Source organism: Bos javanicus, chromosome 4, assembly GCF_032452875.1.
Source record: "Bos javanicus breed banteng chromosome 4, ARS-OSU_banteng_1.0, whole genome shotgun sequence".
Taxonomy (NCBI): domain Eukaryota; kingdom Metazoa; phylum Chordata; class Mammalia; order Artiodactyla; family Bovidae; genus Bos; species Bos javanicus.
This window is the reverse complement of record NC_083871.1, coordinates 114,570,968-114,595,926: the sequence shown is the minus strand read 5'-3', so window position 1 is coordinate 114,595,926 and position 24,959 is coordinate 114,570,968. Positions and strand designations below refer to the sequence as shown.

The 24,959-nt window shown below is 45.9% G+C and overlaps 1 protein-coding gene across 2 annotated transcripts in view; it reads right to left on the bottom strand.

Annotated features, from left to right (window-relative positions):
- NUB1 (negative regulator of ubiquitin like proteins 1) overlaps positions 1-24,317 on the bottom strand; it is a 35,540-nt gene extending 11,223 nt beyond the window's left edge. Inside the window, exons 1-10 of one of the 2 annotated variants that reach the window (XM_061415221.1) lie at positions 24,180-24,317; positions 20,838-20,955; positions 13,569-13,736; positions 11,823-11,881; positions 10,768-10,838; positions 7,810-7,992; positions 7,526-7,617; positions 6,207-6,313; positions 1,042-1,228; positions 111-218 (exon numbers count right to left, since the gene is read on the bottom strand). In XM_061415221.1, the coding sequence (XP_061271205.1) occupies positions 111-218; positions 1,042-1,228; positions 6,207-6,313; positions 7,526-7,617; positions 7,810-7,992; positions 10,768-10,838; positions 11,823-11,881; positions 13,569-13,736; positions 20,838-20,955; positions 24,180-24,250 (1,164 nt within the window). In that variant the 5' untranslated portion in view covers positions 24,251-24,317. Of the gene's footprint in view, positions 1-110; positions 219-1,041; positions 1,229-6,206; positions 6,314-7,525; positions 7,618-7,809; positions 7,993-10,767; positions 10,839-11,822; positions 11,882-13,568; positions 13,737-20,837; positions 20,956-24,061; positions 24,152-24,179 lie in introns of those variants that run through there. The other variant, XM_061415222.1, reaches the window with a different exon arrangement.
- Between the last annotated feature and the right edge of the window lie 642 nt (positions 24,318-24,959).

The following is a 24,959-nucleotide window of genomic DNA, read 5'->3' as shown; positions in this document are numbered from 1 at the left end:
GCACTCACAGATACAAATATGTTCACGGCGGACGTGCAGGAGAGGGAAGCACACACCACAAAACACAGCGCAGGGGAAGGCGGCTCCGACTTCGGAGCCTCTTCTCTTACCTTGTTGAGATATTCATAAGCCTCCTCACCATTTCCACTGTGATAATTTCGGATGCCTTGAAGCAAGTAAAGTCTTAAAAACAGGACTTTCTCTTTTCCACAATTTCCCTAAAATTATTGGGAGAAAAAAATTATAAATCTAATTTCTCATTATAGGTCTGTAATACATTTATAATTCCCTTCCTCTCTACAGGGGCAAATGGCGTGACTAAACTGTTTCTATCTTCCCTGCTGATGATGCAAAAGTAAAGCTCGCAGGGGACAACGGCACTAATTGTCCCAAACAGAACCCCTATCTCCAGGCACCCAGGCCGGGACCCCACTGGGCAGGATGAAGTATGCAAAATCCCAAACTAGGAACATCTTGTGTTGCCCTGTGATTCCCAAGCAGAATTCTGATGACCCGTGGAAATCACCTGAGAAAAGTCCTTATTGTAAAGCCCAGCTCTGGAGCCGTGACTCACTCACATGAGCTGATCCTGCTCAAAGTGTTGGTCTTCTGCATTTAAATCTTTCATAAAATTCTACTTAATACAGCCACCAGCTCTCTTGGTCAGGGTGATCCATGGGGTTGTGTGCCTAGAAAACTGTCACTTCTGGGCTAAATGCTGCACACATCAAAGGCATAGGCTAACTTTTAAAATGTTTATCAATCCCCTTAAAATATAGCTTAAGGGGACTTCCCTGGACTCCTACTGGTTAGGACACTGTGCTGCCAATGCAAGGGGCATGGGATGGATCCCTGGTTGGGGAATTAAGATCCCATATGCCCCCGTGGCATGGCCAAACGATACAAAAATAAAATAAAAGAGCTCGCTGCAAAGTACTATCACTGAACCTCCTTTGGCAGCAGTCTAAACACTTCAGCAGGAATAAACTCAGGTTCTAGAAAAGGGCTCAGCAATACCTACAACGGGCGACAGCAACGTACTTTTATGTGCAGCAGCCTCTGGTGATTTTCCCCGTAACACTTTCTGAAGCACTCCTGGGCCAGCTTCAGCTTCTTCTCGGCGTCGTCCAGGCACTCCAGCTGGCCCAGGCGGAAGTAGCACCACACTATGTCCAGCTGGAGCACCGCGTAGTTGTCCACCGTGTCCAGCAGCTCTGTGCAGCACTCGCTGCCAAGAGACAGGACGTGGCGTCACTGGTGAGTAGCTTGACAAAGCCTTTTTTGTGAATTACTGGAATTTTTTCCCTCTGGTTGTTGGTGTATTTCCAAAGACTAAGACAGAGATCCCAATGTTTTTGAAGGGAACCCTACGTATAATCTGAATTCTTCCAATGAGGAAAGAAAGCAGTGAGGGTTCAGAAACAGAAGCTCAACATCATCTGCCTCGGGAGGGGGAGAGGACAGACGGACACACACACCCTTGCTATGTGGGGAAAGAGGCCTGGCGGGAAGCGGAAATTGGGGCCATTGGGTCGGTACTCCTCAGCAAACATGGGGAGACCATGCTTTAAAGCAGTGGTTTCCAACTCTGACTGCAAATTAGAATGACCAGGATGTGAGGAGGTTTTGTTTCCTTTTCCGTTTGTTTTTGTCTTAAAAAAAAACAACAAACGGATGCTGGGACCCCACCAGAGCAATTGTAACAGAAGCTCTGGAGGTGGGGCCTGGATGCTGTGTTTCTAAAATCCTCCTCCTGTTGTTGTTTGGTTGCTCAGTTGTGTCCACTCTGTGTGAGCCCCTGGACTGTAGCCCACCAGGCTCCCCTGTCCGTGGGATTTCCCAGGCAAGAATGCTGGAGTGGGTTGCCATTCCCTTTCTCCAGGGGATCTTCCCGAGCCACAGACTGAACTTGCACCTCCTGTCTCCTGCGTTGGCAAGTGGGTTCTTTACCACTGAGCCACCAGGGAAGCCCAAATCCCCCTAAGTGACTCTAATACACAGCCAAAGTGAGAATCAAGGCTTTAAAAAGGACACCAAAAAAAAATTCTCCCTTTATGTGAATGCCTCAACTGATGAAGATTGGCAAAGACATTCATGTCCGGTGACATTAAGGTGGGAGGAAAGCAATCCAGAAAAACGCCAGGCTCTGAATGCCTAGCTGATCTTGGGGCCCAGTGCTGAACCAGATACAAGCAGCAGGCAGGCGAGGCGACGGAGGGCTCACACAGATGGACTTTGAGACCACCTGACTTCCAGCTGTGATTATGTTAGAAATTCATAGTGCAATCTAGATCTCAAGCTTGAACCCCCTTCGGCAGGAAAGTAAAACATGGAACCATGCACGACACATCCACAAACGAGATCTCGTCTGTTTCTGCTGGTCTCCTACTAAAAATCAGACTGTTTCACATCTTGCCCATCAAAATCTGCTTGGGAAAAAAAACAAAAGCGCTCTGTCATTTACACTTTAAAAAAAAAGCATTAGTCTCCTAAGCGGAATGCTTACATGCCAGGGTACACACTGGAGAATCCATTAGGGCATAAGAATAACTGCTCAGGGCAGGATTTTCCTATTTACTTGTGGTTGCTTTGCTGGATCATTTCATCTTTGTGAATGTTCTGTAACATACACACCATCTTTTACACACACGCGCACACACACAGCTGTTTGACCAGGTGAGGGGCACCTTCTCCAAGTCTCTGCTTCGCCTGAGAACTTGACATTGAGGGGAGAGGAAGAAGTTCATGGGCCCTGAGTGGTGTAACTTTCCACTCCAGGTGAGACTGACTGATCTACCTGTAGACACCTTGCATTTCTGGGAGAGCCTACCCCGCCGTCCTCAGGAAAGCAGCTGGCATTCAGCACGGCTCTCCAAGTCCCACCTGTGTGAAGAGGCTCACGCGTGTAACACACCGAGAGCAAGGACAGAAAGTGCCTCCCTCCTTTCAGTTAAAAATAAAATCGCCAATACAAGTCTACCCAGGACAGAGTGTGTATGCAGCCAAAACCAAAACCAAAACACAGGCACAGGACTCATGTAAAGAAGGTCACTTCATTCTTTCAGTTTTAAAAAAATAACGCATTTTATTCACATGGCAGCCTTATGATAAGAGATGATATCACCTTATATAATAATTTTGGAATTGTTAGGACTACATTTGAACTTGATCATGTCACTCAGAAATGTAATGCCTTGATATAAAATTAGGTCTTAGAGTATGTTTTATTGATTTTGCTTTAGTAGCCTTAAGTGGATAGCCAACAAATTTTCATGTTAAAAACATTAAAGTCAATGTATAACATTGATTTAAATAAAATATACTGAGCCTCACTTTAGAAAAATTAAATCACATTTGGGCTTAAGTCAGTTATTTAATAGAAATCTACTGTATTTCCCTTAAAAGTTTCACATTTTTACATGAGATATTAATTTCAAGAAAGGTGAGCTAAAGCTTGAAAGTGACAATGTTAGTCGCTCAGTCGCGTCTGTCTCTTTGTGACCCCACGGACCGCAGGCCACCAGGCTCCTCTGTCCATGGGATTCCCCAGGCTAGAATGCTCCCCAGGCAAGAATACTGGAGTGGGTAGCCACGCCCTTCTCCAGGGGATCTTCCTGACCCAGGGATTGCACCTGGGTCTTCCGAATTGCAGGTGGATTCTTTACCATATGAGCCACCAGGGTAGCTTAGTATCTGCTTTTTTTAAAAAAAGGAAAGTTGGCTAAAAAGTCATTTATAGTTTTGTTACTGGCAGCAAGGAACTGGATTGTGTGCAGTTTTTTTTTGTATTTCTTGTGCTTGGGTTCAGTGTGTGTGTGTTAGTCGCTCAGTCATGTCTGACCTTTGCGACCCCATGGACTATAGCCCACTAGGCTCATCTCTCCATGGAATTCTCCAGGCAAAAATACTGGAGTGGGTTGCCATTTCCTTCTCCAGGGGATCTTCCCGACCCAGGGATTGAACCCAGGTCTCCTGCATTGCAGGCAGATGCTCTACTGTCTGAGCTAGTAAGTACAGTGAATCGTTGCTCAGGATGCAGTTAAAACGTCATCTAAGGTGGTGGTGTGATGCCTTGTTAGGTGGGACCAGAGCAGTCTGGAGGGTGAAACAAGTCCTCCTGCTGCTGCCACGCCCCACTGAATTCTCTATGGGGGGATGGCAGAGCCCTGGGGTGCCCTCTGCACTCACCATGCTGTCCCTCAGGCAGCTCCCTCCTCCCTGAGCTCCAGCTCGTGCACTCGGGGGAGACCGGGAGGCCCTTAGTAGGTTTCTCCTTCCCACGCTGAGGGCTAGGAATGCCAGGCAGTGAGCTGAAACCATCCACAGGCTCCCCCGTGTTTGTTTCCCCACCTCAGGGACCACTGTCCTGCATCGCCAGAAAACCACTGTTTGTATACAGTTTGCCCCGTGTCTCAGTTGAGGCAGGGGAGAGGAAACCCAGTCCCAGTCACTCCACCCTGGCCAAGAGCAGAACTCCCCTTTCTAGTTGAAAATGGGAGAGAAGCTGCTCTCAGGCCCACTACGCACCACACCCCGAGATGTGCAACAGAGAGCTGGGAGAGAACTCGAGCTACTTGGAGAAGGCAGGAAGACGTCACAGGGGAAAGCAGACAGGACGTCTCTTCCGTCTCCACGCTGCCTTGGTTAAGAGTGGATCCCTTTGACGAAGAGAGGGAACTCGCACAGGAAGTATGCTAGTAAGCTGGCCTGAATAAACAGATTCCCCAGAAAAACAACATTTTCTACTTAAAAGGCCACCGATAATTATTATTGGGTTACTATATCTACTTCTCACTGAACATGTGAATGTACTGTGAACTGAAAAGAGAGTTGTTATTGTTTTTCAAGGGTTCCCTGAGACCTGAAAATGATTTCAAGGGTTTTTCCAGGGTTAAAAACAAAACAGAAAGGCCCATACAGACACATTAAGATCGACCGTGTCTTGATAACTGCTGAAGATGAATGCAAAGTCTATGGGACTCATTATATTAGTCGCTATTATTATGTATGTTTGAGATTTTCCATAACAAAAAGTTAGAAACAACTGTGGAAGGAAATAAAAAACGTATCTGAATTTAATGACTAACTTACAGCCTGCACTGCCTGGAGGCAGGAGAAGAAAACGGCAGAGGCACCAAGGCCCCGTTCTGGTTACTTCCCTGCCTCCCAAATATTTTAGAAAATAAATCCCCCTTTCTGCCTATGTTTAAGCTGGTTCACTTAAAACACAAGGTGCTACTTGTACAGCTGGCAAACTAAAAACACCATTTATCTTGTTGAAGTACACTGTATATATTGGGAATTTCTCAAAATGGAAAAGAAAATACCACTAAAGCCATTACCTTTTGACCACTGCACACATCAAGTCTATCTCTCAAATGTTTCATCTGCCTGGATCATAGCGTCTCAGTATCATTTCCCATTAAGAGGCACCAGAGAAAGTGCTGGGGCAGGAAACAGCCAGGGTGAGTCTGGACCAGCTTTGGACAAGAGAGAGTACAAAGGCCACCGCATCAGGGCAAAGGGCTGCAGGACCACCTGCCCACTGAAGATGACCACCACAAGCACTGAGCCATGAGCTCATATTGACACTTAAAAAAAAAAAAAAAAAAAAAGGCAAGGAAGCCTCACCAGTGATGTCATCTTTAGAAGATGCTAGGGAAGCCACTCATTTATTCTGAAAACAAGAAAATAAGGAGAAAGAACCAAGCATTTTGTTCTGTCTTTCTGTACAAACTGTACCTCAGGAGAACCAAGCGACTGATGAGGGAAAGTCTTTTTCAAATGAATTCCAGCAATAAACACAGAAGGAATAACGAGCTATCATTATTCTGAGCCCCTATGAAACAATGGATTTGGAGAATGATCACCAACGTGTATACCAAAACCATCAGGCGAAAAGCTGATGGGGACTGCAGAGTCAGTTGTAGTTCAGGTGGGCAACGCATCATAAGAAACAGACATGAAATCCTACGTGCTTGTTGTAAAAAAAAAATTAGCGCAATAAGTTTATAAAACTCTTTAGCGATCAATTAGAAATACAATGGGGAGAAAGAGTTCACCGGTCAGTCTACATCATAACTATCCTTTGACATGAACCATCTCGGGGGAAGCCTGAAGTCTGGGGCGCACAGGGTTGGGGAAGGTGCTGTGTGTGACTGCCGCCCTCCTCCAAACTGGACTCCACCAAGGACAAAAGTGCCTACCAGAAATATTTGTCAGCGTCCAACAGACATGGCAAGGCTATTCCATATTCTTTTCTTTTCAGGAAAGCTCTGCCCTTCTCATGATATCCCATAGCTAACATAAGGGCCTAGGGAAAAATAAGGATTTAAAAAAACATCACTTTAAATTATAAGAAAACAAATTATATTAAAAGCATATTAAGTCTAAAGAAATAAAAGAACGTGAAAACAAACAAACCAACCCAAGACCACAACGAAATCTAAAAGTCAAAATTAAGGAAAACAGAATTAAAGCTTCATCTCATTTAAACACTGAAACAAGAACTCCATTTAGTGAGTCTGTCCCTTTGAGGGACACTTAATGTGCCCGTCCCTTTGTTTGCATCAGTTTATTTTAGTATCTGCTGATCTGGGTCTATTTCTAGTATCCATAAAACTAAACGTATTTTAAAGAAGCCAGTGACGACTGTACCCTTTTTAGAAACATTCATTCATTCATTTCACTTTCTATTCCTAATTGGGTTTTTCTCTGAAGAATCTGTCAACTGTAGCATTTCTGAAACAATTTTTGTAAGACGATCCAAATTTCCTTAAAATTCATTAATATTTTTAGATTTGAATTCTTATATAAATATTGTTAATGTTTTCCACAAAGATCTAAATATTATTAATATGAGAATACAATACTTACAGTGGGAAAATAATTACCATAAAAAATCAACTGAGAGTTACAAAGTTCTCTTATTAAAATTTAACTTTAAACAATGTAACCCATACAGTGAAACCTACTCAAAAATGTCCTTTAAAGACCAAAAAATTAAAATCAACATGACCCACAGCCACTAAAGCTTTTCATGTAAGAAGCTACTGGATTCCAGCTCAGAGACTGATCTCACGGGCCAAGTTGCAGAAGTGGCTAGAAAGACCCCCTTGGAAACGCTCCAAGGTAAAGCCGCGTCCCCTTACTCCAATTAGAGAGCGGGGCTGCAGGGCCAGAGGGAAGAGGCGGAAGAACCACCTGTCAGGCTTTTCCCAACTACGCAGCCCCCGCTGCCATTCTGATCCACCCCCTAGGGCATGTGGCCTCGAGGAAGATGGACTGCACCAGGACAAGCACTGCCACCGGAAGCCACTGCTCCAGGACAGGGAGGTCCTGCCATTCCGCACTGAACTCACCGGGTGGGCCAGCAGGATCGTAGGTGACATTCTCTTGTTTATCAACTGGAGACAGAAAGCTGTTCCTAGTCCTTTATGTAACATTCCAAGACAAAATAGGTAGAATCCACTTCTGTTCTGACAGCAAATCAAAGAGCAAGCCACACGTTTCTTACAGAACTTACCTTTCTTTCTGATGGAGGGATTCTGATTGATCTGCCTGTCTGGTTAGCTATGTCTAAGTATGGTGTGGCTTCTGGATCCACCACCATCTCAGCTGCAAAAAGCCAAGAGGGACTCCATTAGTTCAAGGTTAAAAAGCAGTGATGGGGGCATAAAAAATGTGAGACTGTTGGGAAAGAAAGGCCAATGAGAACTGTGATACCCCCAACTCTCCACCCCCGAGCCCAGCCCATTCTCGCCGCCCCCCTTCGAGGACTTGAGCAGAAAAGTCTGAAGCTCTGTGCACCTCTCTCCGCAAGGATCTCCAGTCCTCTTTTAGTCCTCTGAATTCTTTTTTCTTCTAGCTTGGCTTCATTTCGCTTTTCTTCTTCAACCTGGACGTTTTTTCTCACGTCTTCTTCAGACTGTTTTAGTTCCAGAACCATAGCTTTCACATTGTGGGTCACTCCCTGCTCCTTAAGCGTTTCCCCTGTCACAATCAGAAACGCATGTTATAAAGAGTCAGGAAGTGCCCTGGGTAACAGGGCATCTTCTCTGTCACATGGAATTCTCCAGCCTGCATTAGCCCTTGCAAACCACCATGCCACGACTGCTAAGAGTGTGTTTAAATCTGGTTGTTTAATTGCATTAACTGTTAAGCATGGGTTAAAATCAGTCAGTGAAATGAGCTGACTATATTAATCCTTTTCAATATTCTTTATTCTCATCCTAAAATCAAGTCAAAGCAATCACTGTCTGAGAATCTACTCTAGAGAGAGCACTCTGCTAGGCAACACAAGAGGAAAATGAGGAAGTCCCACAGGTGAATTCTCCTACCTCCAGCTAGAGGCATAATCCAGTTCTCAGCCATGGGCCAGGAGCCAGAGTGCAGGAGCACACTGGGAGAGGGGATTTACTGAAGTGGTAAAAACAAATACCTTGGGTTCCATCCCTTCTTAACCCTGTGGCCCTGAATAAACCACTTATTGTCCATGTTCTCAGACACAAGATAGGAGTAAAGACAGAGGTGGAAAGTCAATGAAACAGAATGAAGGAGAATACTAACAAAATCAAAAGCTGGCTCTATGAAAAAAGTTAATCAAACATACAAACCTAATAAAAACAAAGTCAAAATGCAAATAAAATGAAAAAGTGTAAATACAGATCAGAAACATTATAAAATAACGAAGTAATATTATGAACTACAAACATAAATTTGAACATTTCTGGAAAACTCTAATTGAACATACCTTCATAGACATACATATACACATGCATACAAACATACATATATGTATTTAGAAACTCAACAACCATTCTAACATTTATGCTGAAAAATAAAGATCCATCAGCAGCCAAGCTACCTTGATAAAGAAGAGCCATGAGTGGTACTCATCCTACTAGATTTTAAAACTAAAGCCACAATAATTAAAAACACACCAACAACTCTATGGTTCTGGCTCAGGAACAAAGCTACAGGTAAATGAAAAGAGCAGAAAGTACAGAAACACGGCCCTAATAAGGGGACACCAAAAGTGAGCGTGTTTACTGAAGACACGTTTAGTAGGGGCAACCCACTCCAGTATTCCTGCCTGGAAAATCCCATGGACGGTAGAACCTGGTAGACTACGTCCATGGGGTTGCTAAGAGTCAGACACGACTGAGCAACTTCACTTTCACTATCGGGAGAAAACTAAAGCTGGAATCCAGCTTTTACATATAGAGAGGGACTCTGAATAGATAAAGACTTCATATAAGAAACTGTAGACTATCCATGTGGTCCTGCGGTTGGAGAAAGAACTCCTTAAAACGCCAACAACAAGGCGAAAAACTGCTGGATTTGCTAACGTCAGAATCGAAGATTTCTGCACAACGAAGGATGCCACACACAGAGCCAACACAGAGGCGAGACGCCACGAAATGCCCCCTAAAGCAGGCCACAGGCACGGCCGGCAGGAGTGCTGGCAAGAAAGACCGGGGCTGGGCTGGGGAGGCCGCATTCCAACCAGGCTGGGATGTGGACCTCTCTCTGGAGGCCACGGGAACCTACTGGAAACCAAACAGACACAGCACCTGCCTGAACTGCTCCAGAAGCTAACTGGGCTCCCCAGTCCATTCACGTCCCCTTCATATCCACTGCCCTACTGCAGCCAAAGTGACCTCTGAAACACAAATATAATTGTGGGTCACTCCCCAGCATCAATGGCTTTCCCCCTACCTAGAGAGAAACGCAAATACGAATGAGATTCGAACCCAGGCTTTCTCAGCTGTACTATGGCATTGTGAGCTGGATAAGTCTTTTAATACTTATTTTCATTTATTTATTAGCTGTGCCGGGTCTTAGCTGTGGCATATAAACTCTCAGCTGTGGCATGTGGGGTCTAGTTCCCTGATCAGGGACTGAACTCAGGGCCCCGCATGGGAAGCGCAGTCCCAGCCACTGGAGCACTAGGGAAGCCCTGTGTAAGAGCTCTTCTGCGCCTTGATGTTCAGCACCATCCCTAGTCTCCTCCCATTAACTGTTAGGAGCACAGCCTCCTCTGGCCCCCTGCTACCAAGTCATGACAACCAAAAATGTCTCTATGCGTGTGTGCTAAGTTGCTCAGTCCTGTCTGACTCTTTGTGACTCTATGGACTGTAGCCCACCAGGTTCCTCTGTCCATGGAATTCTCCAGGCAAGAGTACTGGAGTGGGCTGCCATTTCCTTCTCCATGGATCTTCCTGACCCAGGGATCAAACCTGTGTCTCTGACATCTCCTGCACTGGCACTGGCGGGCAGACTCTTTACCACTAGCACCAGCTGTCTCCAGACATTGCCAATGTCCCCTGCGTGGCAAAATCACCCTGGGTTAAGCACCACCACTACTGGCTTTACCACGTGGCCTCTGCCTGCTCTCCATCCTTAAGAAGCACTAGTTTCTCCTCACCGTCCACACTCAGATTCGCCAGACCTCTCCAATCCCTCACACGACAGAGCTCTGCCTGAGGCTCTCTGCGGGAGTGCTCCCCGCCGCAGCCCCTGCCGTGCTCACTCAGACGGAGAGAAGTGCCATCTCCCTTGCAGCACACCCTGACTCCCGTCCTGCAGCATCCCATCAGACCTCCACTGAGCATCAAACTCTAAAATAACTGGCTTTACATTATACATATGATAAAGCCACCCCAAAGTTTTGAATAGAGGAAGAGTGAAGAGGAAAAAGATACAAAGTCAGTATTTCTCTAGTAATTTGATTTTAAAAATTCTGCATACTGTGCTGTAACATACCTAGTTGAAGTTGTTTCTTATTTATGACAATTTTGATGTAATTTTCTTGAAATCCAAAGGTTTCCGCTATTCTGTAAAATAAACCAGAGAACTATAGATAACCCAATTTGTTATGTATTATCCACTAAACAGATTTTTACCGTGACAGCTATTTTAGACATTCTTCTCAGAAACACCCTGTATTACAAATTTCTGATGCACAAACATTACTTCAGATAGAGCGAGCTTACTAGATGGCTATTTCAAACTGTGTCAGAGACCATATCCTTTTGTAAACTATCTGTTTTACTGCTTGGTTCCTCGTGAAGCACAGACCATGGGTGCTGTGTATCCGTTTGAACAGGAGGGCCCTAGCTGCAGGAGAGAATACCCATCCCCGACACCTCCTGTGGTCTCCCTGCAGGAGCCCCTAACGGGGCAGTTGTTCATACAATCTTCCACTCACTATGTGCTGAGTGGACGAGGTTTCCTGAACCCAGCTCTAACAGCCCTGATACAGACCAAAGAAGAAAATGTGGAAAATCAGCTGGGGAAACACAGACTACCTAGCCCTGGAGGCAATCAAAACACTTACCACTGAGAAATGTTCAAGGATATCAAACAACTGACCAGGTCTCAAAAGTCAGATTTTCACTGGAATGTGACAGGCCAGTATTTTTTTTCTTTTTACAGATGGGCCAACAGCCTGAAACTGGCCAAACTACTTCACTGAACATCACAGCAAGCCACTGGTGCATTAAGGCATAAAATTCAAAACTAATGATCTGGCCAGTATCAGGCTGCCTCCTATCTCTATCACTTACTGATTCAAACATGGACCAAGCACACACATCCAGGGTTCCCACCTGCTCTCAAGTCACACGTGAGTAAAGGAGACTGGTCCAAGTCCTGGCTTTGCCCTAAAATGCCAGTGAGCCTGAACAAGCCCTTCAGCCTCAAAGCCTCAGTTTCCCCTCCACTGTGAGACGAGGCTCACATCTGCCTCACGGGAAGGACCAAACGAGCAGGTGTAAGGGAGCTGAGCGCCCCTGGGCCACAGACACACGGATACTTACTTAGACCTCAGTTCTCTGCCAGTGATGTGCAGGTGGGTCTCCAACAAGTTTTTCCTATCCTGTATAAAAATAAAGACAAAACGCACTTGACCTTGACACTTTTGGGAACTGTTACCCTGCCTATAAAACCAGACAAGTTGATATCAGACGATGTAAAAACACGCAGGTCTCTCTGGGTAAGGACTAAAAGAACACGTGCCTGGCAGGAAGCTACTGAACAAAACCTGCCCGTGACCCAGCAGTCCTCGCGGGGGCAGCAGTGTGGCCCACAGGCCGGGCTTCCGCCTCTGGGGGCAGGTCTGCTGGGAGAGGGGCAGGTCCTGTTCTGCTCCAGGGCGCTGCCTCTGCTCCACGAGGACCCACCCACAACCTCGGCGCCAGGACCACCTCGGCGCGCACCCACCGCAGCCACCGAGAAGGGAGCGGCAGGACAGCTTTTGGCACCTCTCCTTCCCCGACGGCTGGGCTTCAGAAGGAAACATGGACTCACTGGGGCCACCAAGGACGAGACCGTGCAAATCACCTGCTCGGATCCCACACTCACCAATCAGCTTTCTGATCGGTAGTCTGCTGTCCTGGGCACTTGGTACTGGCAGCTGCTGCTAGGTCACTTCAGTCGTGTCCGACTCTGTGTGACCCCACAGAGAGGAGTCTGTATATACACACTGCCTTTTAAACTCATGAACTGGCATTCTGAGGTAGATACATATATAAGGTCCTTTTTCTCATCAAGTTCTTTATTCTTCCTAGAAATTTTTAACAGCTTTATAGGGATGTAACTTGCATATCTTAAAGTTTCCTGTTTAAAGTATAAGAGTCGATGGTTTCTGGTGTGTTTACAGAGAGCATTTTCGCTACCTCCTCACCAAACATGCCCTATCCTCCTACTCCCTCCCGCTTCCCACCCCAGACAACCATAAACTATGTTCTTTCTCTATGGATTTGCCTATTCTAGATATTTCATATAAATGGAACTACACAGTATGTGGTCTTTTGTGTCTGGCTTCTTTCTAAACGTTTCTGAGTGTCGCAGCATATCAGTACTTTGCTCCTTTCATGGCTGAGTAACTCACTTTATGGGGGCACCCCATTTGTCCACCAGCAGGCATTAGGGCTGTTTCCACCGTAGGCCACTGTGAACAGAGTTTTTGTACAGTTTTCACTTCTCTTGAAGTAAAACAGCTGGGTCACAGGGTAATCCTGATACACACTTATTTTCATTTCTTCTGAGAATAATGAACCCTTCTCAGTCCTACGGGGCAGCCCCCTCTGGGTGCCCTGCCTCCGTGACACTTCTGGACTTCAACTCCTGAGGACGTGCCCGGGACACAAGGTGGCTCCATGCACGGCAGCCCCGCCTGGGCACTCAGCTGACCGTGCTCTGGCTCCACCAGCAAAGAAAAAGAAAGATGAATTCCTGTGTGATGTGTCCTACTGCCTACAGTTTCAGAAAACCTGAAGTAATCTTTTATTCCCCATTTTTGCTAAACAATTGTTCAAACTCTAGAAAAGGCAAGACTGTGATGCATAGCTCTGTGATGCCTGGAGCCCAGACTACCTTGTAGATGCTCCAGTTTTAAGAATCCATAAAATTAACTTTTAGGTTTATTAATGTTCAATATGTAAAGCAACTTAAAAGAATTTTATCTTTGGATTGTAACTTCAAAAAGAACTCATTATTTCTTTAATCACATCACTAAGGTAACTGAGCATGAATAACTTTGTAAATCTGGGGAACCTACTCACTTTTTTTAACCGTGCAGGTAGAAAGACTTCGATTGTGGCAATCCCCGTCGTTTTGTAGTGCTCGTTTCCTGTGCCACGCTCGACTGCTTTGCAACGTATTTCTTCCATTATCTCTTCTACTTCATTTTCACAACATTCTAGCTTGTCAGAGTACTTCTTAGCAAGGTCCTATGAAGAAAAATTGAAGGAAAAAAAAAAACCCACAGATCAATGCAGTACTAACTCAAAGAACAGCGAAACACACAGCGGTGCACACAAGAACCTAAGGTGAGCGCACCGACGAGCAGCGTTCGGCCCTGTTACAGTGAGATCCAGACAGTGGCTTGACATCTTGAGAGGCACAGAGTTTAGAGGATCCAGGAAAAAATTAAAATGAAGGGTAGGAAAACAGGCTCCCTAGAGAAAGTGAAAATAGTTGGGATTACGCTGGGGGAAAAGAAAGGCAGGTGGCAACTCATGTGACTGCAGTACACGTCAGTACGAGAGTGCCTTAAGGAGCACTGAGCCGTTCACCACCGCGGAGTGCGGGCAAACATCTTACCGTTCACCAGCGCAGAGTACGGGCAAACATCAGTACGAGAGTGCCTTAAGGAGCACTGAACCATTCACCACTGCACAGTGCGGGCAAAAGACAAAAACAGAAAAGCTTCTATCTTTTCTAATTTGTGAGAACAACTCAGCTTAGATGATGGTCTAAGTATGTATTTCTAATAAGGGAGATGTTCTTGATATATAAAAGTTACAAAGCAGATCAGAATATCTTTTTTAAAAATTCATATAAACCTATTTATAATACACACTTTAAATAAACAATCACATAGGAAATGACTGGAAGAAAACACCAATATTGGTGATATGTATAATGTATTTTTGAAAACACACTATCATTTTTGTAGTTAATTATATACATACAGCTTTTTTCAAGAGGATACATTATTTTTAATCTCTGGAAAACACAGAAGCCTTTTCAATAAAAATACTTCAAAAAAACTTTCTATAATTCTCTAGAAAACATAAACATAATTACCTTGTGAAGGTTTTTTTTTTACCCCTTCTGACACCAATCAATTCTGACACCAACTGGATATCCTACAATTCAACTCTGTCACGAATGATGGAGTTACTGAATCAGAGGCAGACGCCACAGGCTAAGGGCTCAATCCCACAGGCCTGCCCTCGTTTCAGGCAGCAGGTAAGCAGGTCCCCAGGTTGCCCACACTTCTGTCTGACTGGGCTCACAGCTGAGGGCTCCTACAAGCCCCGCCCCTTTAGGTTTGGCAATTTGCTAGAACAAACACCACAGAACTCAGGAAAATTCTCCCCTTATTTTTATAATTCATTATAAAGAGAAGGAATGGACACCCAGATGGAGGTGCACGCATGGCAGAGCCCGGAAGGGTCCCGACAGGACCGGAGGACTCTGCTGCCTGTGCTGTGCTCCTCTCTGGCCAACGGACGCATCTGCCCATCTGGAAGCCCACAATCTGTCACTTCAGGGTTTTCAGAGGCTCCATTATACGGACATGACTGACTGAATCACTGACCACTGCTGACCAGTGGGATCTCCTGTGCCCTCTGGCCTCCCCAGAGGCTGGAGCAGGGTGGGGCTGAAAGTTCCATGCTTCTGATAACAGTTTGGTCCTGAAGGCAAGGAGCCCATCCTGAAAGCCCCCAGCACCTTTGTGCTGTGCTTAGTCGTTCAGTCACGTGAGCTCAGACTCCTTGTGACCTCATGACTGTAGCCCGCCAGGCTCCTCTGTCCATAGGGATTCTCCAGGCAAGAACACTCGAGTGGTACCCACCTCCAGGGGATCTTCTTCCCAAACCCAGGGATGGAACCATGGTCTCCTGCACTACAGGCAGATTTTATGCCCGCTGAGATACCACAGAAGCCCATTAACATCAGTACTTACATCTAATAAACATCAGCCAGGTACTGGACACATATTCTCTCAGACACTCACAGCAACCTAATCATGGAGGTACCACGGCCCCCGTTTCATAAGTGATGAGAGTGGGACCAGAGATCTCCCGCAGCTCGCTGAGGCCCACAGGCAGCAGCAGAGCTGCGCCTGCACACCTTGACCTCAGAGCCCAGGCTCCCTCCTCTGATCGGAGCCCAGCTAAGCAACCAGGGAGTTCCCTCTGGGCAGGAGAGCACAGGCCGGGTCACCAGGGTACCTGTGCTTGCCTGACTCAACGGGGGTAATTTTCCCGTGGGACAGAGGGCCTTCTCGAGGATGCTAATTATAGCCCTAATAAAACAGATTTCGCTTTCAATTATGAGCTATCTTCAAGTGCACTGGCTCCCACATGTCAGCATTTCCTTACCCCTCAGCCTTTAAGTGGTCAGGGTCTGTTAAAGATATTTATATGAGAGGAAAGGCAAATTTAAAGGAATCCTTCAGTGAATCCTTTTCTAAATTAGAAAATAAAAAAAAACTGAACAGGAGCAATCAACATTTGACATCTCCAACCCCTCTAAATCTCTACTCTCTGCCGGTCGGCTTCCACACGGACATTCTGAAGTTCCTATCAAAATCGTTCAGTGTCCCCACCTCACCAAGCCCCTTCCTCAATTACCTGAACTTGACCTGTCAGCAGCCGTGGACACAGCGGACTCTCCAGCCTCCTCATTTGGTTTCTACACCCTCTCCTCCTTCCTTCCACCTCGACTGCTCCTTCGCTGCCCCTTCCACCTGGCTCCTGTCATCTCTCCAAACTCTAAACACTGAAGTGACCCAGGACTCAGCCTTCACACAACTTTCCTTCCTCTACTTGTTTGCTTAGTAATGTCAGCCAGGCTCACTGCTTCAAGCCACACCTATACACCACCAACTCGCTCCAGGATACCTCTGGCTGATACCTCGACCTTGAACTCTCAGACTTGTTTTGCCCAAAACTAAGCACTTGGGCTGGTGATGGAAGTAAAGTCCGATGCTGTAAAAAGCAATACTGCATAGGAACCTGGAATGTTAGGTCCACCAATCAGGGTAAATTGGAAGTGGTCAAACAGGAGATGGCAAGAGTGAACGTCGACATTTTAGGAATCAGTGAACTAAGATGGACGGGAATGGGTGAATTTAACTCAGATGACCACTATATCTACTACTGTGGGCAAGAATCCCTTAGAAGAAATGGAGTAGCCGTCATAGTCAACAAAAGAGTCCGAAATGCAGTACTTGGATGCCATCTCAAAAACAAAAGAATGATCTCTGTTCATTTTCAACGCAAACCATTCAATATCACAGTAATCCAAGTCTATGCCCCAACCAGTAACGCTGAAGAAGCTTTAGTTGAACGGTTCTATGAAGACCTACAAGACCTTTTAGAACTAACACCCAAAAAAGATGTCCTTTTCATTTTTGGGACTGGAATGCAAAAGTAGAAGTCAAGAGATACCTGGAGTAACAGGCAAATTTGGCTTTGGAATACGGAATGAAGCACGGCAAAGGCTAACAGAGTTTTGCCAAGAGAATACACTGGTCATAGCAAACACTCTCTTCCAACAACACAAGAGAAGACTCTACACATGGACATCACCAGATGGTCAACACCGAAATCAGACTGATTATATTCTTTGCAGCCAAAGATGGAGAAGCTCTATACAGTTAGCAAAAACAAGACCGGGAGCTGACTGTGGCTCAGATCATGAACTCCTTATTGCCAAATTCAGACTGAAATTGAAGAAAGTAGGGAAATACACCAGACTATTCAGGTATGATCTAAATCAAATCCCTTACAGTTATACAGTGGAAGTGACACACAGATTCAAGGGATCAGATCTGATACACAGAGGGCCTGACAGGAGGCAGTGATCAAGACCATCCCCAAGAAAAACAAATGCAAAAAGGCAAAATGGTTGTCTGAGGAGGCCTTACAAATAGCTGTGAAAAGAAGAGAAGTGAAAGGCAAAGGAGAAAAGGAAAGATATACCCATTTGAATGCAGAGTTCTAAAGACTAGCCAGGAGAGATAAGAAAGCCTTGCTCAGTGATCAATGCAAAGAAATAGCGGAAAACAATAATATGGGATAGAGATCTCATCAAAAAAAATTAATTCCCTGGTGGCTCAGACAGTAAAGCGTCTGCCTACAACATGGGGGACCCAGGTTTAACCCCTGGGTCGGGAACATCCTCTGGAGAAGGAAATGGCAACCCACTCCAGTACTCTTGCCTGGAAAATCCCATGGACAGAGGAGCATGGCAGCTATAGTCCATGGGCTTGCAAAGAGTCGGACTCCACTGAGCGACTTCACTTTCACTTCCAAGAAACTTAAGAGATACCAAGAGAACATTTCATGCAAAGATGGGCACAATAAAAGACAGAAATGGTATGGATCTAACAGAAGCAGAAGGTATTAAGAAGAGATGGCAAGAATACACAGAAGAGCTATACAAAAATTATCTTCATGACCTGGATAACCACAATAGTGTGATCACTGACCTAGAGCCAGACATCCTGGAATGTGAAGTCAAGTGGGCCTTAGGAAGCATCACTACGAACAAAGCTAGTGGAGGGGATGGAATTCCAGTTGAGCTATTCCAAATCCTGAAAGATGATGCTGTGAAAGTGCTGCATTCAATATGCCAGCAAATTTGGAAAACTCAGCAGTGGCCACAGGACTGGAAAAGGTCAGTTTTCATTCTAATTCCAAAGAAAGGCAATGCCAAACAATGTTCAAACTACCGCACAATTGCACTCATCTCACACACTAGCAACGTAATGCTCAAAATTCTCTAAGCCAGGCTTTAGCAATATGTGAACCGAGAACTCTCAGATGTTCAAGCTGGATTTAGAAAAGCCAGAGGAACCAGAGATCAACATGCTAACACCTACTGTACCATCAAAAAAGCAATAGAGTTCCAGAAAAACATCTACTTTTGCTTTATTGACTATGCCAAAGCCTTTGACCCGCAGATCATAACAAACTGTGGAAAATTCTTAAAGAGATGGGAATATCAGACCACCTTACCTGACTCCTGAGAAATCTGTATGCAGGTCAAGAAGCAACAGTTAGAACTGGACATGGAACAACAGATTGGTTCCAAATTGGGAAAGGAGTACATCAAGGCTGTATATTGTCACCCTGTTTATTTAACTCGTATGCAAACTATATCATGCAAAATGCCAGGCTGGATGAAGCACAAGCTGGAATCAAGACTGCTGGGAGAAATAGCAATTACCTCAGATATGCAGATGACACCACCCTTATGGCAGAAAGTGAAGAAGAACTAAAGAGCCTCTTGATGAAAGTGAAAGAGGAGAGTGAAAAACCTGGCTTAAAACTCAACATTCAGAAAACTAAGATCATGACATCTGGTCCCATCACTTCACAGCAAATAGATGGAGAAACAGTGGAAACAGTGACAGACTTTACTGTTTTGGGCTCCAAAATCATTGCAGATGGTGATTGCAGCTATGAAATTAAAAGACGCTTGCTCCTTGGAAGAAAACTTATGACCAACCTAGAAAGCATATTAAAAAGCAAAGACGTTACTTTGCCAACAAAGGTCCGTCTAGTCAAAGCTATGGTTTTTCCAGTAGTCGTGTATGGATGTGGGAGCTGGAAAGAAAGCTGAGTGCTGAAGAATTGATGGTTTTGAACTGTGGTGTTGGAGAAGACTCTTGAGAGTCCCTTGGACTGCAAGGAGATCCAGTCAGTCAATTCTAAAGGAAATCAGTCCTGAATATTCATTGGAAGGACTGATGCTGAAGCTGAAACTCCAATACTCTGGCCGCCTGATTCGAAGAGCTGACTCATTGGAAAAGACCCTGATGCTGGGAAAGATCGAAGGTGGGAGGAGAAGGGGACGATAGAGGATGAGATGGTCAGATGGCATCACCGACTCGATGGACAGGAGTTTGAGCAAGCTCTGGGCGTTGGTGATGGACAGGGAAGCCTGGTGTGCTGCAGTCCATGTGGTTGCAAAGAGTCGGACACAACTGAGCGACTGACTTGAAATGAGTGCTTGGTCTTCCTCCCCACCTCCTTTGGGCTGTCCTACTTCAGTTTATGGCAATTGTACTCCACCAGGAGCTCAGGCCCAACCTGGGTGAGTCAACCCTCTTCCCTCTCTCATTCTCCACATCCAATCTGCCTGCAAAACCTGCTGGCTCTCCTTGGAAACATATCCAGAGTCCAATCACTTCTCGCTACGTCCACGGTGACTCTCCTGGTACCAAACCACTGCTGTTTCTAAATTAGCATACTGCAGCAGCAGCTGATGGGTTTCCCTTCTTCTCTTGCCCCTTTTATCAGCCTCACCACTCGGGAATTCCAAGGGTGTTAGGAGCTCTGTGCCAGGAGCTGGGGACAGAGGTCACAGCCCCACCTAGTTCCCAAGCCAAGAGATTGTATGTAACAAGCAAATTCAGAAGAAAAGGTCTGCAAAGAGGTTTGCAAAAACTGAAAAACAAAAAACAAAAACCAAAAAACGGGAGTCCTGTAAGGAACAGGAGAGAGAGAACTCCAAGACCCTGACACAGCAGTCACCTCCCAAGCGCATCACTGTGTCACGGCACAGGATGACGCGATGCCCTCCTGACAACCCTTACTCCCTGACAGAGGTTACACTGTTTACCACAATACACTCAGACTGAGAAAACAAGAGGAGTATGTTCTAGGACATTCCAACACAGTGAGATTTCGCTCAGAAATTATTATAATGTTCTCAGCTTAGAAAGGCAAGCCAACCTCAATTTCTAGAAATTTCACTTAGGGAAAGTGAGGCCGTTTTTGATGAGACCATAAAAAACTGAGGTACAATTATTAGGAAAATGTAATTTGGAAAAATGAACAGATAGTCAATAGTGTAAACAAAGCTAGGGAGGGAAACAGTGTTCTGCAGCTGAGCACGCTAACCAGGAGGGCAGAGAACGGTCCGAACACCAGCCCGGAACACGCCACACACGAACCTTCTGCCTCTGGCACTGACCCCCCAGCAGGAACACCCAGATTAATAGTTCTATTACATGTATTACATTGTATTACATTGTATTACAGTATTATCTAATGCTTCACTGTGAAGCATTAGAAATGGCACATGCCAAAATCATCAGATAAACATTCTCATATAAATAAAATCTTCTTAAACAAAAATAAGCTTGCCAACTGCTAGTAAAATATGGAAACCTGTTTATCACCATTGTTTCTGGTTATGCCGAAAGCCTACCTGTTTGTGCCTGGCAATTTGTGGTGACTTCAGAATCTTACTTACCAAGGAGACTTACAACACTGCTAATTAACAACATCTTAAAAGAGAAATACCTTCAATGCCAAGCCAACTTCTTTATTTTCATCTGTATATGGAGGTTTCCAAAGTTGGATTTTGTCTTCCCTTAAAAATTGGGTCAATTTTGATTGGAGATATTTCTTTTGTGCCATCCTTGAAAGCAAAACAGTATATCAATGATACTCCGCACTACATTTCAAAGTGTCGCATAAGTTACCCAACACACTGTTGGGTAAGCAAGAGGTCTCCTCCATTCCTCCCTGTCCAGTTTAAAGTACTTTAGACTAGGTTTTAACTAGCTCCAAACTTCTCTAAAAGATATGTATATTACATGCAAACTGAAATATGTATCATATATCCAATTATATATGTTACATAAGAATACATGTTTCAAAGTTGCTAATATGTAGTAACTAAGTAATTTTTCTATTTCTTGGGTGTGTTGTGTGTTTTAGATAGCTACTGCTACTGACTGCTAAGTCGTTTCAGTCGTGTCCGACTCTGTGCAACCCCATAGACGGCAGTCCACCAGGCTCCCCGTCCCTGGGATTCTCCAGGCAAGAACACTGGAGTGGGTTGCCATTTCCTTCTCCAAGGCATGAAAGTGAAAAGTGAAAGTGAAGTCGCTCAGTCGTGTCCGACTCTTATCGACCTCATAGACCGCAGCCCACCAGGCTCATCCGTCCATGGGATTTTTCCAGGCAAGAGTACTGGAGTGGCTAAGTCATCTCCAAATCCTTTGCAACTCCATGGACAGAGGAGCCCACCAGGCTAGAACACTGGAGTGGGTTGCCATTTCCTTCTCCAGGGGAATCTTCTCAACCCAGGGATTGAACCCACATCTCCTGCATTGGCAGGCAGATTCTTTATCACTTAGCCACCAGGGAAGCCCCTTCTATTTCTTAACCTGCTATCACTCTCTAAGGGGAAAGATAAAATAAGAAAGATAAATCCTTACAGTAGCAAACTTAAACAACTCAACACAGTGGCTCTGTGGGAAAGAATTTACCAACATACAGTGGCTCTGTATGTTGGCTATTTTAACACAAAAGAGCAATCACCCTGGCAGGTAAATATGAAGAAAAGGTAGCTTGAACCATGAACTATCAATAATATACATTTTCTATATCTGAAATTTTACAATTGAAAATGTAGGGATTTTTCTGGTGGTCCAGAGTTATGACTCTGTGCTTCCAATGCAGGGGGGCTGGGTTCCATCCCTGGTCAGGGAACCAGAGCCCACATGCCCCACAATGTATCTGAATGCCACAACTAAGGCCTGGGCCCACCAAAATAAACAAATATATTTAAAAATAATAGAATTAAGTTAAAAATTTAGTGTTTACAGTGCTAGAAAAGTTTTGCATGATATTTTCTGATAGAAGCATAAAAGCAGATCTACACGTCCTATTCAAATCAATACTGGCTGGTCATCATTTTACACATGAAAAACCACAGCCCAAGTTTGTAAAATGACTCGCTCAAGGATGAAAGATTAGGCAGCACCATAACTAGTCCTGGGACCTGTGCCCACAACACTGGATCACTGCATTCTACCGTCTCTCACAAAGTCCCTGCTGTTTCTCTGTCCTGGGCTCACACAGCAGCGGAGTCTTTCCCGCCTCCTTCACTAGCACTAGCACCTCAAAGGTGGGCGAGGCTGCCAGACAGCGCAACAGCCGATGGGGCCGTGCAGCCAAGTCACATGAGCAGTGAGCAAAGTCAAAGGTTGTTAGCCCCTGAAGGACAGAGACGTGTTCCAGAGAGTGGAAAAGTAGGTAAGATTTAACATAACCTACATGAGCAACTTTCTTTTTCCTATTCAGGGCCTGTATGCCATACTCCTCAAAACTCAATTCACCTGATTTCTAAATCAAGTTTGACAACTTAAGTGTATTCTGTAAGTAAGTACTTTAAAAAGAAAGTTCAAATCCACTTTATATCAATTTGGGGGCAAGAAAGAGGGTAATCAGGATAGGGGGGAGAAGGGAAAAAGGAGAAAACACATCAAAGAGGGGGATGTGTGCATCCAGGTAACCTAAGAAAGAATCCCAGATTTTCAAGCACTAATAAACCGCTTCTCACACATAAAATTGGACTGTAGTCTGCCAGGCCCCTCTGTCCATGTAATTTTCCAGGCAGGAATACTGGAGTGGGTTGCCATTTCCTTCTCCAGGGGATCTTTCTGACCCAGGGATCAAACCCACATCTCCTGCGCCTCCTGCACCAGCAGGCAGATTCTTTACCACAGAACCGCAGGGGAAGTCCTGCTCACAAATGTTCAGAAATTCGCAATTAAGTATCACTTGTGAGCGGGTGGTAACCATTTCAAGGGCCATTCAGGGAAGCCAAGCTATTTTAGAAGGCTGAATGCACAGCCCTCTGTAATCCAAGTAACTACCAAGCAGAAGTCTCAAAGAATTTCCTAAACCTAGTGTGTGGTTCACACTCCACCCACCAGCAAATACACAACAAGAAGGGTCTCTAGTCCACCACTTAATGTTTGAAAAAAAGATTAAACCATTGTCTTGAAACTTACAAAACTTCACTCATGGGCAACAGAAAAAAACGAAGATATGTATTTTAACTCAAATCAAAAGGGGAAACGGTTTAATAAATCAGTTTTCAATGTTAACTGGAAAACTGAAAGTTTCAGGCGTGCCACACAATGTTCGGTGTCACAGCCCCCGTCAAAAAGCAGAAATTCATTAATACCCTTGCTCTAAACCGAAAGTGAAAGGGCATAAATCATTCCTGTAACATTTCACTTTCATTTTTAAAATAAATCGATCTACGCTGCCTTTATCCAGAGGTTTTCAAACATATACAAACACACACATACTTATTCAAAATACACTACTTTTTCTCTTAGACTATTACAAGAATCCTCTATTAAAAAATAAAGAGTGTGGGAAGACGTTGAGAAACATACAGAATCAGATCGTCACGGCTGGAGAAAATAAACCGCGTTTTCTCATTAAACAGCAAAGAAAATCTGTCTTTGACAGCACATAAATCCCAAATGGCATATTTGGAAAAACAATGTTACGACTCAAGCTTTTTGTATGGCTAGTGAGTAATTTTAACATATACACATGTTTCTCTGCCTCCCTCCAAAAACATTTCCATCTTTGGTTTTAAATACACACCACCCACGTCAGTCCAGAGCAAACCCAGGGCCGGGCGAAGGGCCCGGCGCGTCCAGAAGCCCCGACCCGCCGCCCCCGGTCCCGGCCGAGCCTCCGCGCAGGACGCCCACCTCCCGCCGCTGCCCGGGCGGGGTCGGCGTCGGGGTCACGCCCAGGGGGATCTGGGGCGCCGGGCAGCTCCACTGACACCCGGGTCAAAGACCAGACGCTCGGCCGCCAACTCCTCACCTGCGCCACAGCCGCGCCAGCCGCGACCCGCCGAGTGCCCGGATGCGGCTGCGGCCGCCGTTTATTTTCATTCCGGGTGAGGCCGGCCACGCCCCCGCCGCCGAGGCCGCCGCCGCTGCCGCCGGGCCGCCCCGCCCCGCCCCCGCGCGGCCGAGAAGCAGGGGTGTGGGCGGGGCTAAGAGGGGGCCGAGCGGAGTTGTGGGTAGGCTGTGGGCGGGGCTAAGGCAGGAGAGCGGGACACGGATGGGGCGCAGCTGGGGCGAGGGGCGGGGCGAGGGGGGCGAGGCGGAAGGGCGGGGCAAGGATGGGGCGGGGCTGGGGTGAGGGGCGGGGCTAGAGCCGGGGAGCAGGGGGGATCCGATGTGGGCGGGGCGGAGGGGAGGCCGAGAAGGACCCTGGGCGCTGACCGCCCGGGGCACTTGCCGGGGGTTGGAGGCGGGGCTGGCGGGAAGACTCAGCCCGCACCCCTGGGGACCGGGGTCCGTGCCCCTGAGGACCAAGCCGGTGTTGGGCGGGACCGCTGGCCGGCCCAGTTTACCTGACTTCTGAGGAAATTGAGCTTGACTTCATTCCTCCAGAATCCTCGAAAGAGGCCAGAGCACCTTGCAACAAGCCCCTTCTCCCCCACGGCGGGAAAGTCTGGACTTAAGTGCAGCTGGGTCCGCCCCCGCCCTCCCACTCCCATCCCACCCCCGGACTGGGCCTAACGTGATGACCCCTCTAAAAGTCCAGCTTTTCATCCCTCCGTGCATCACCCGGCCCTGGCCTCTGCTTTGGTGA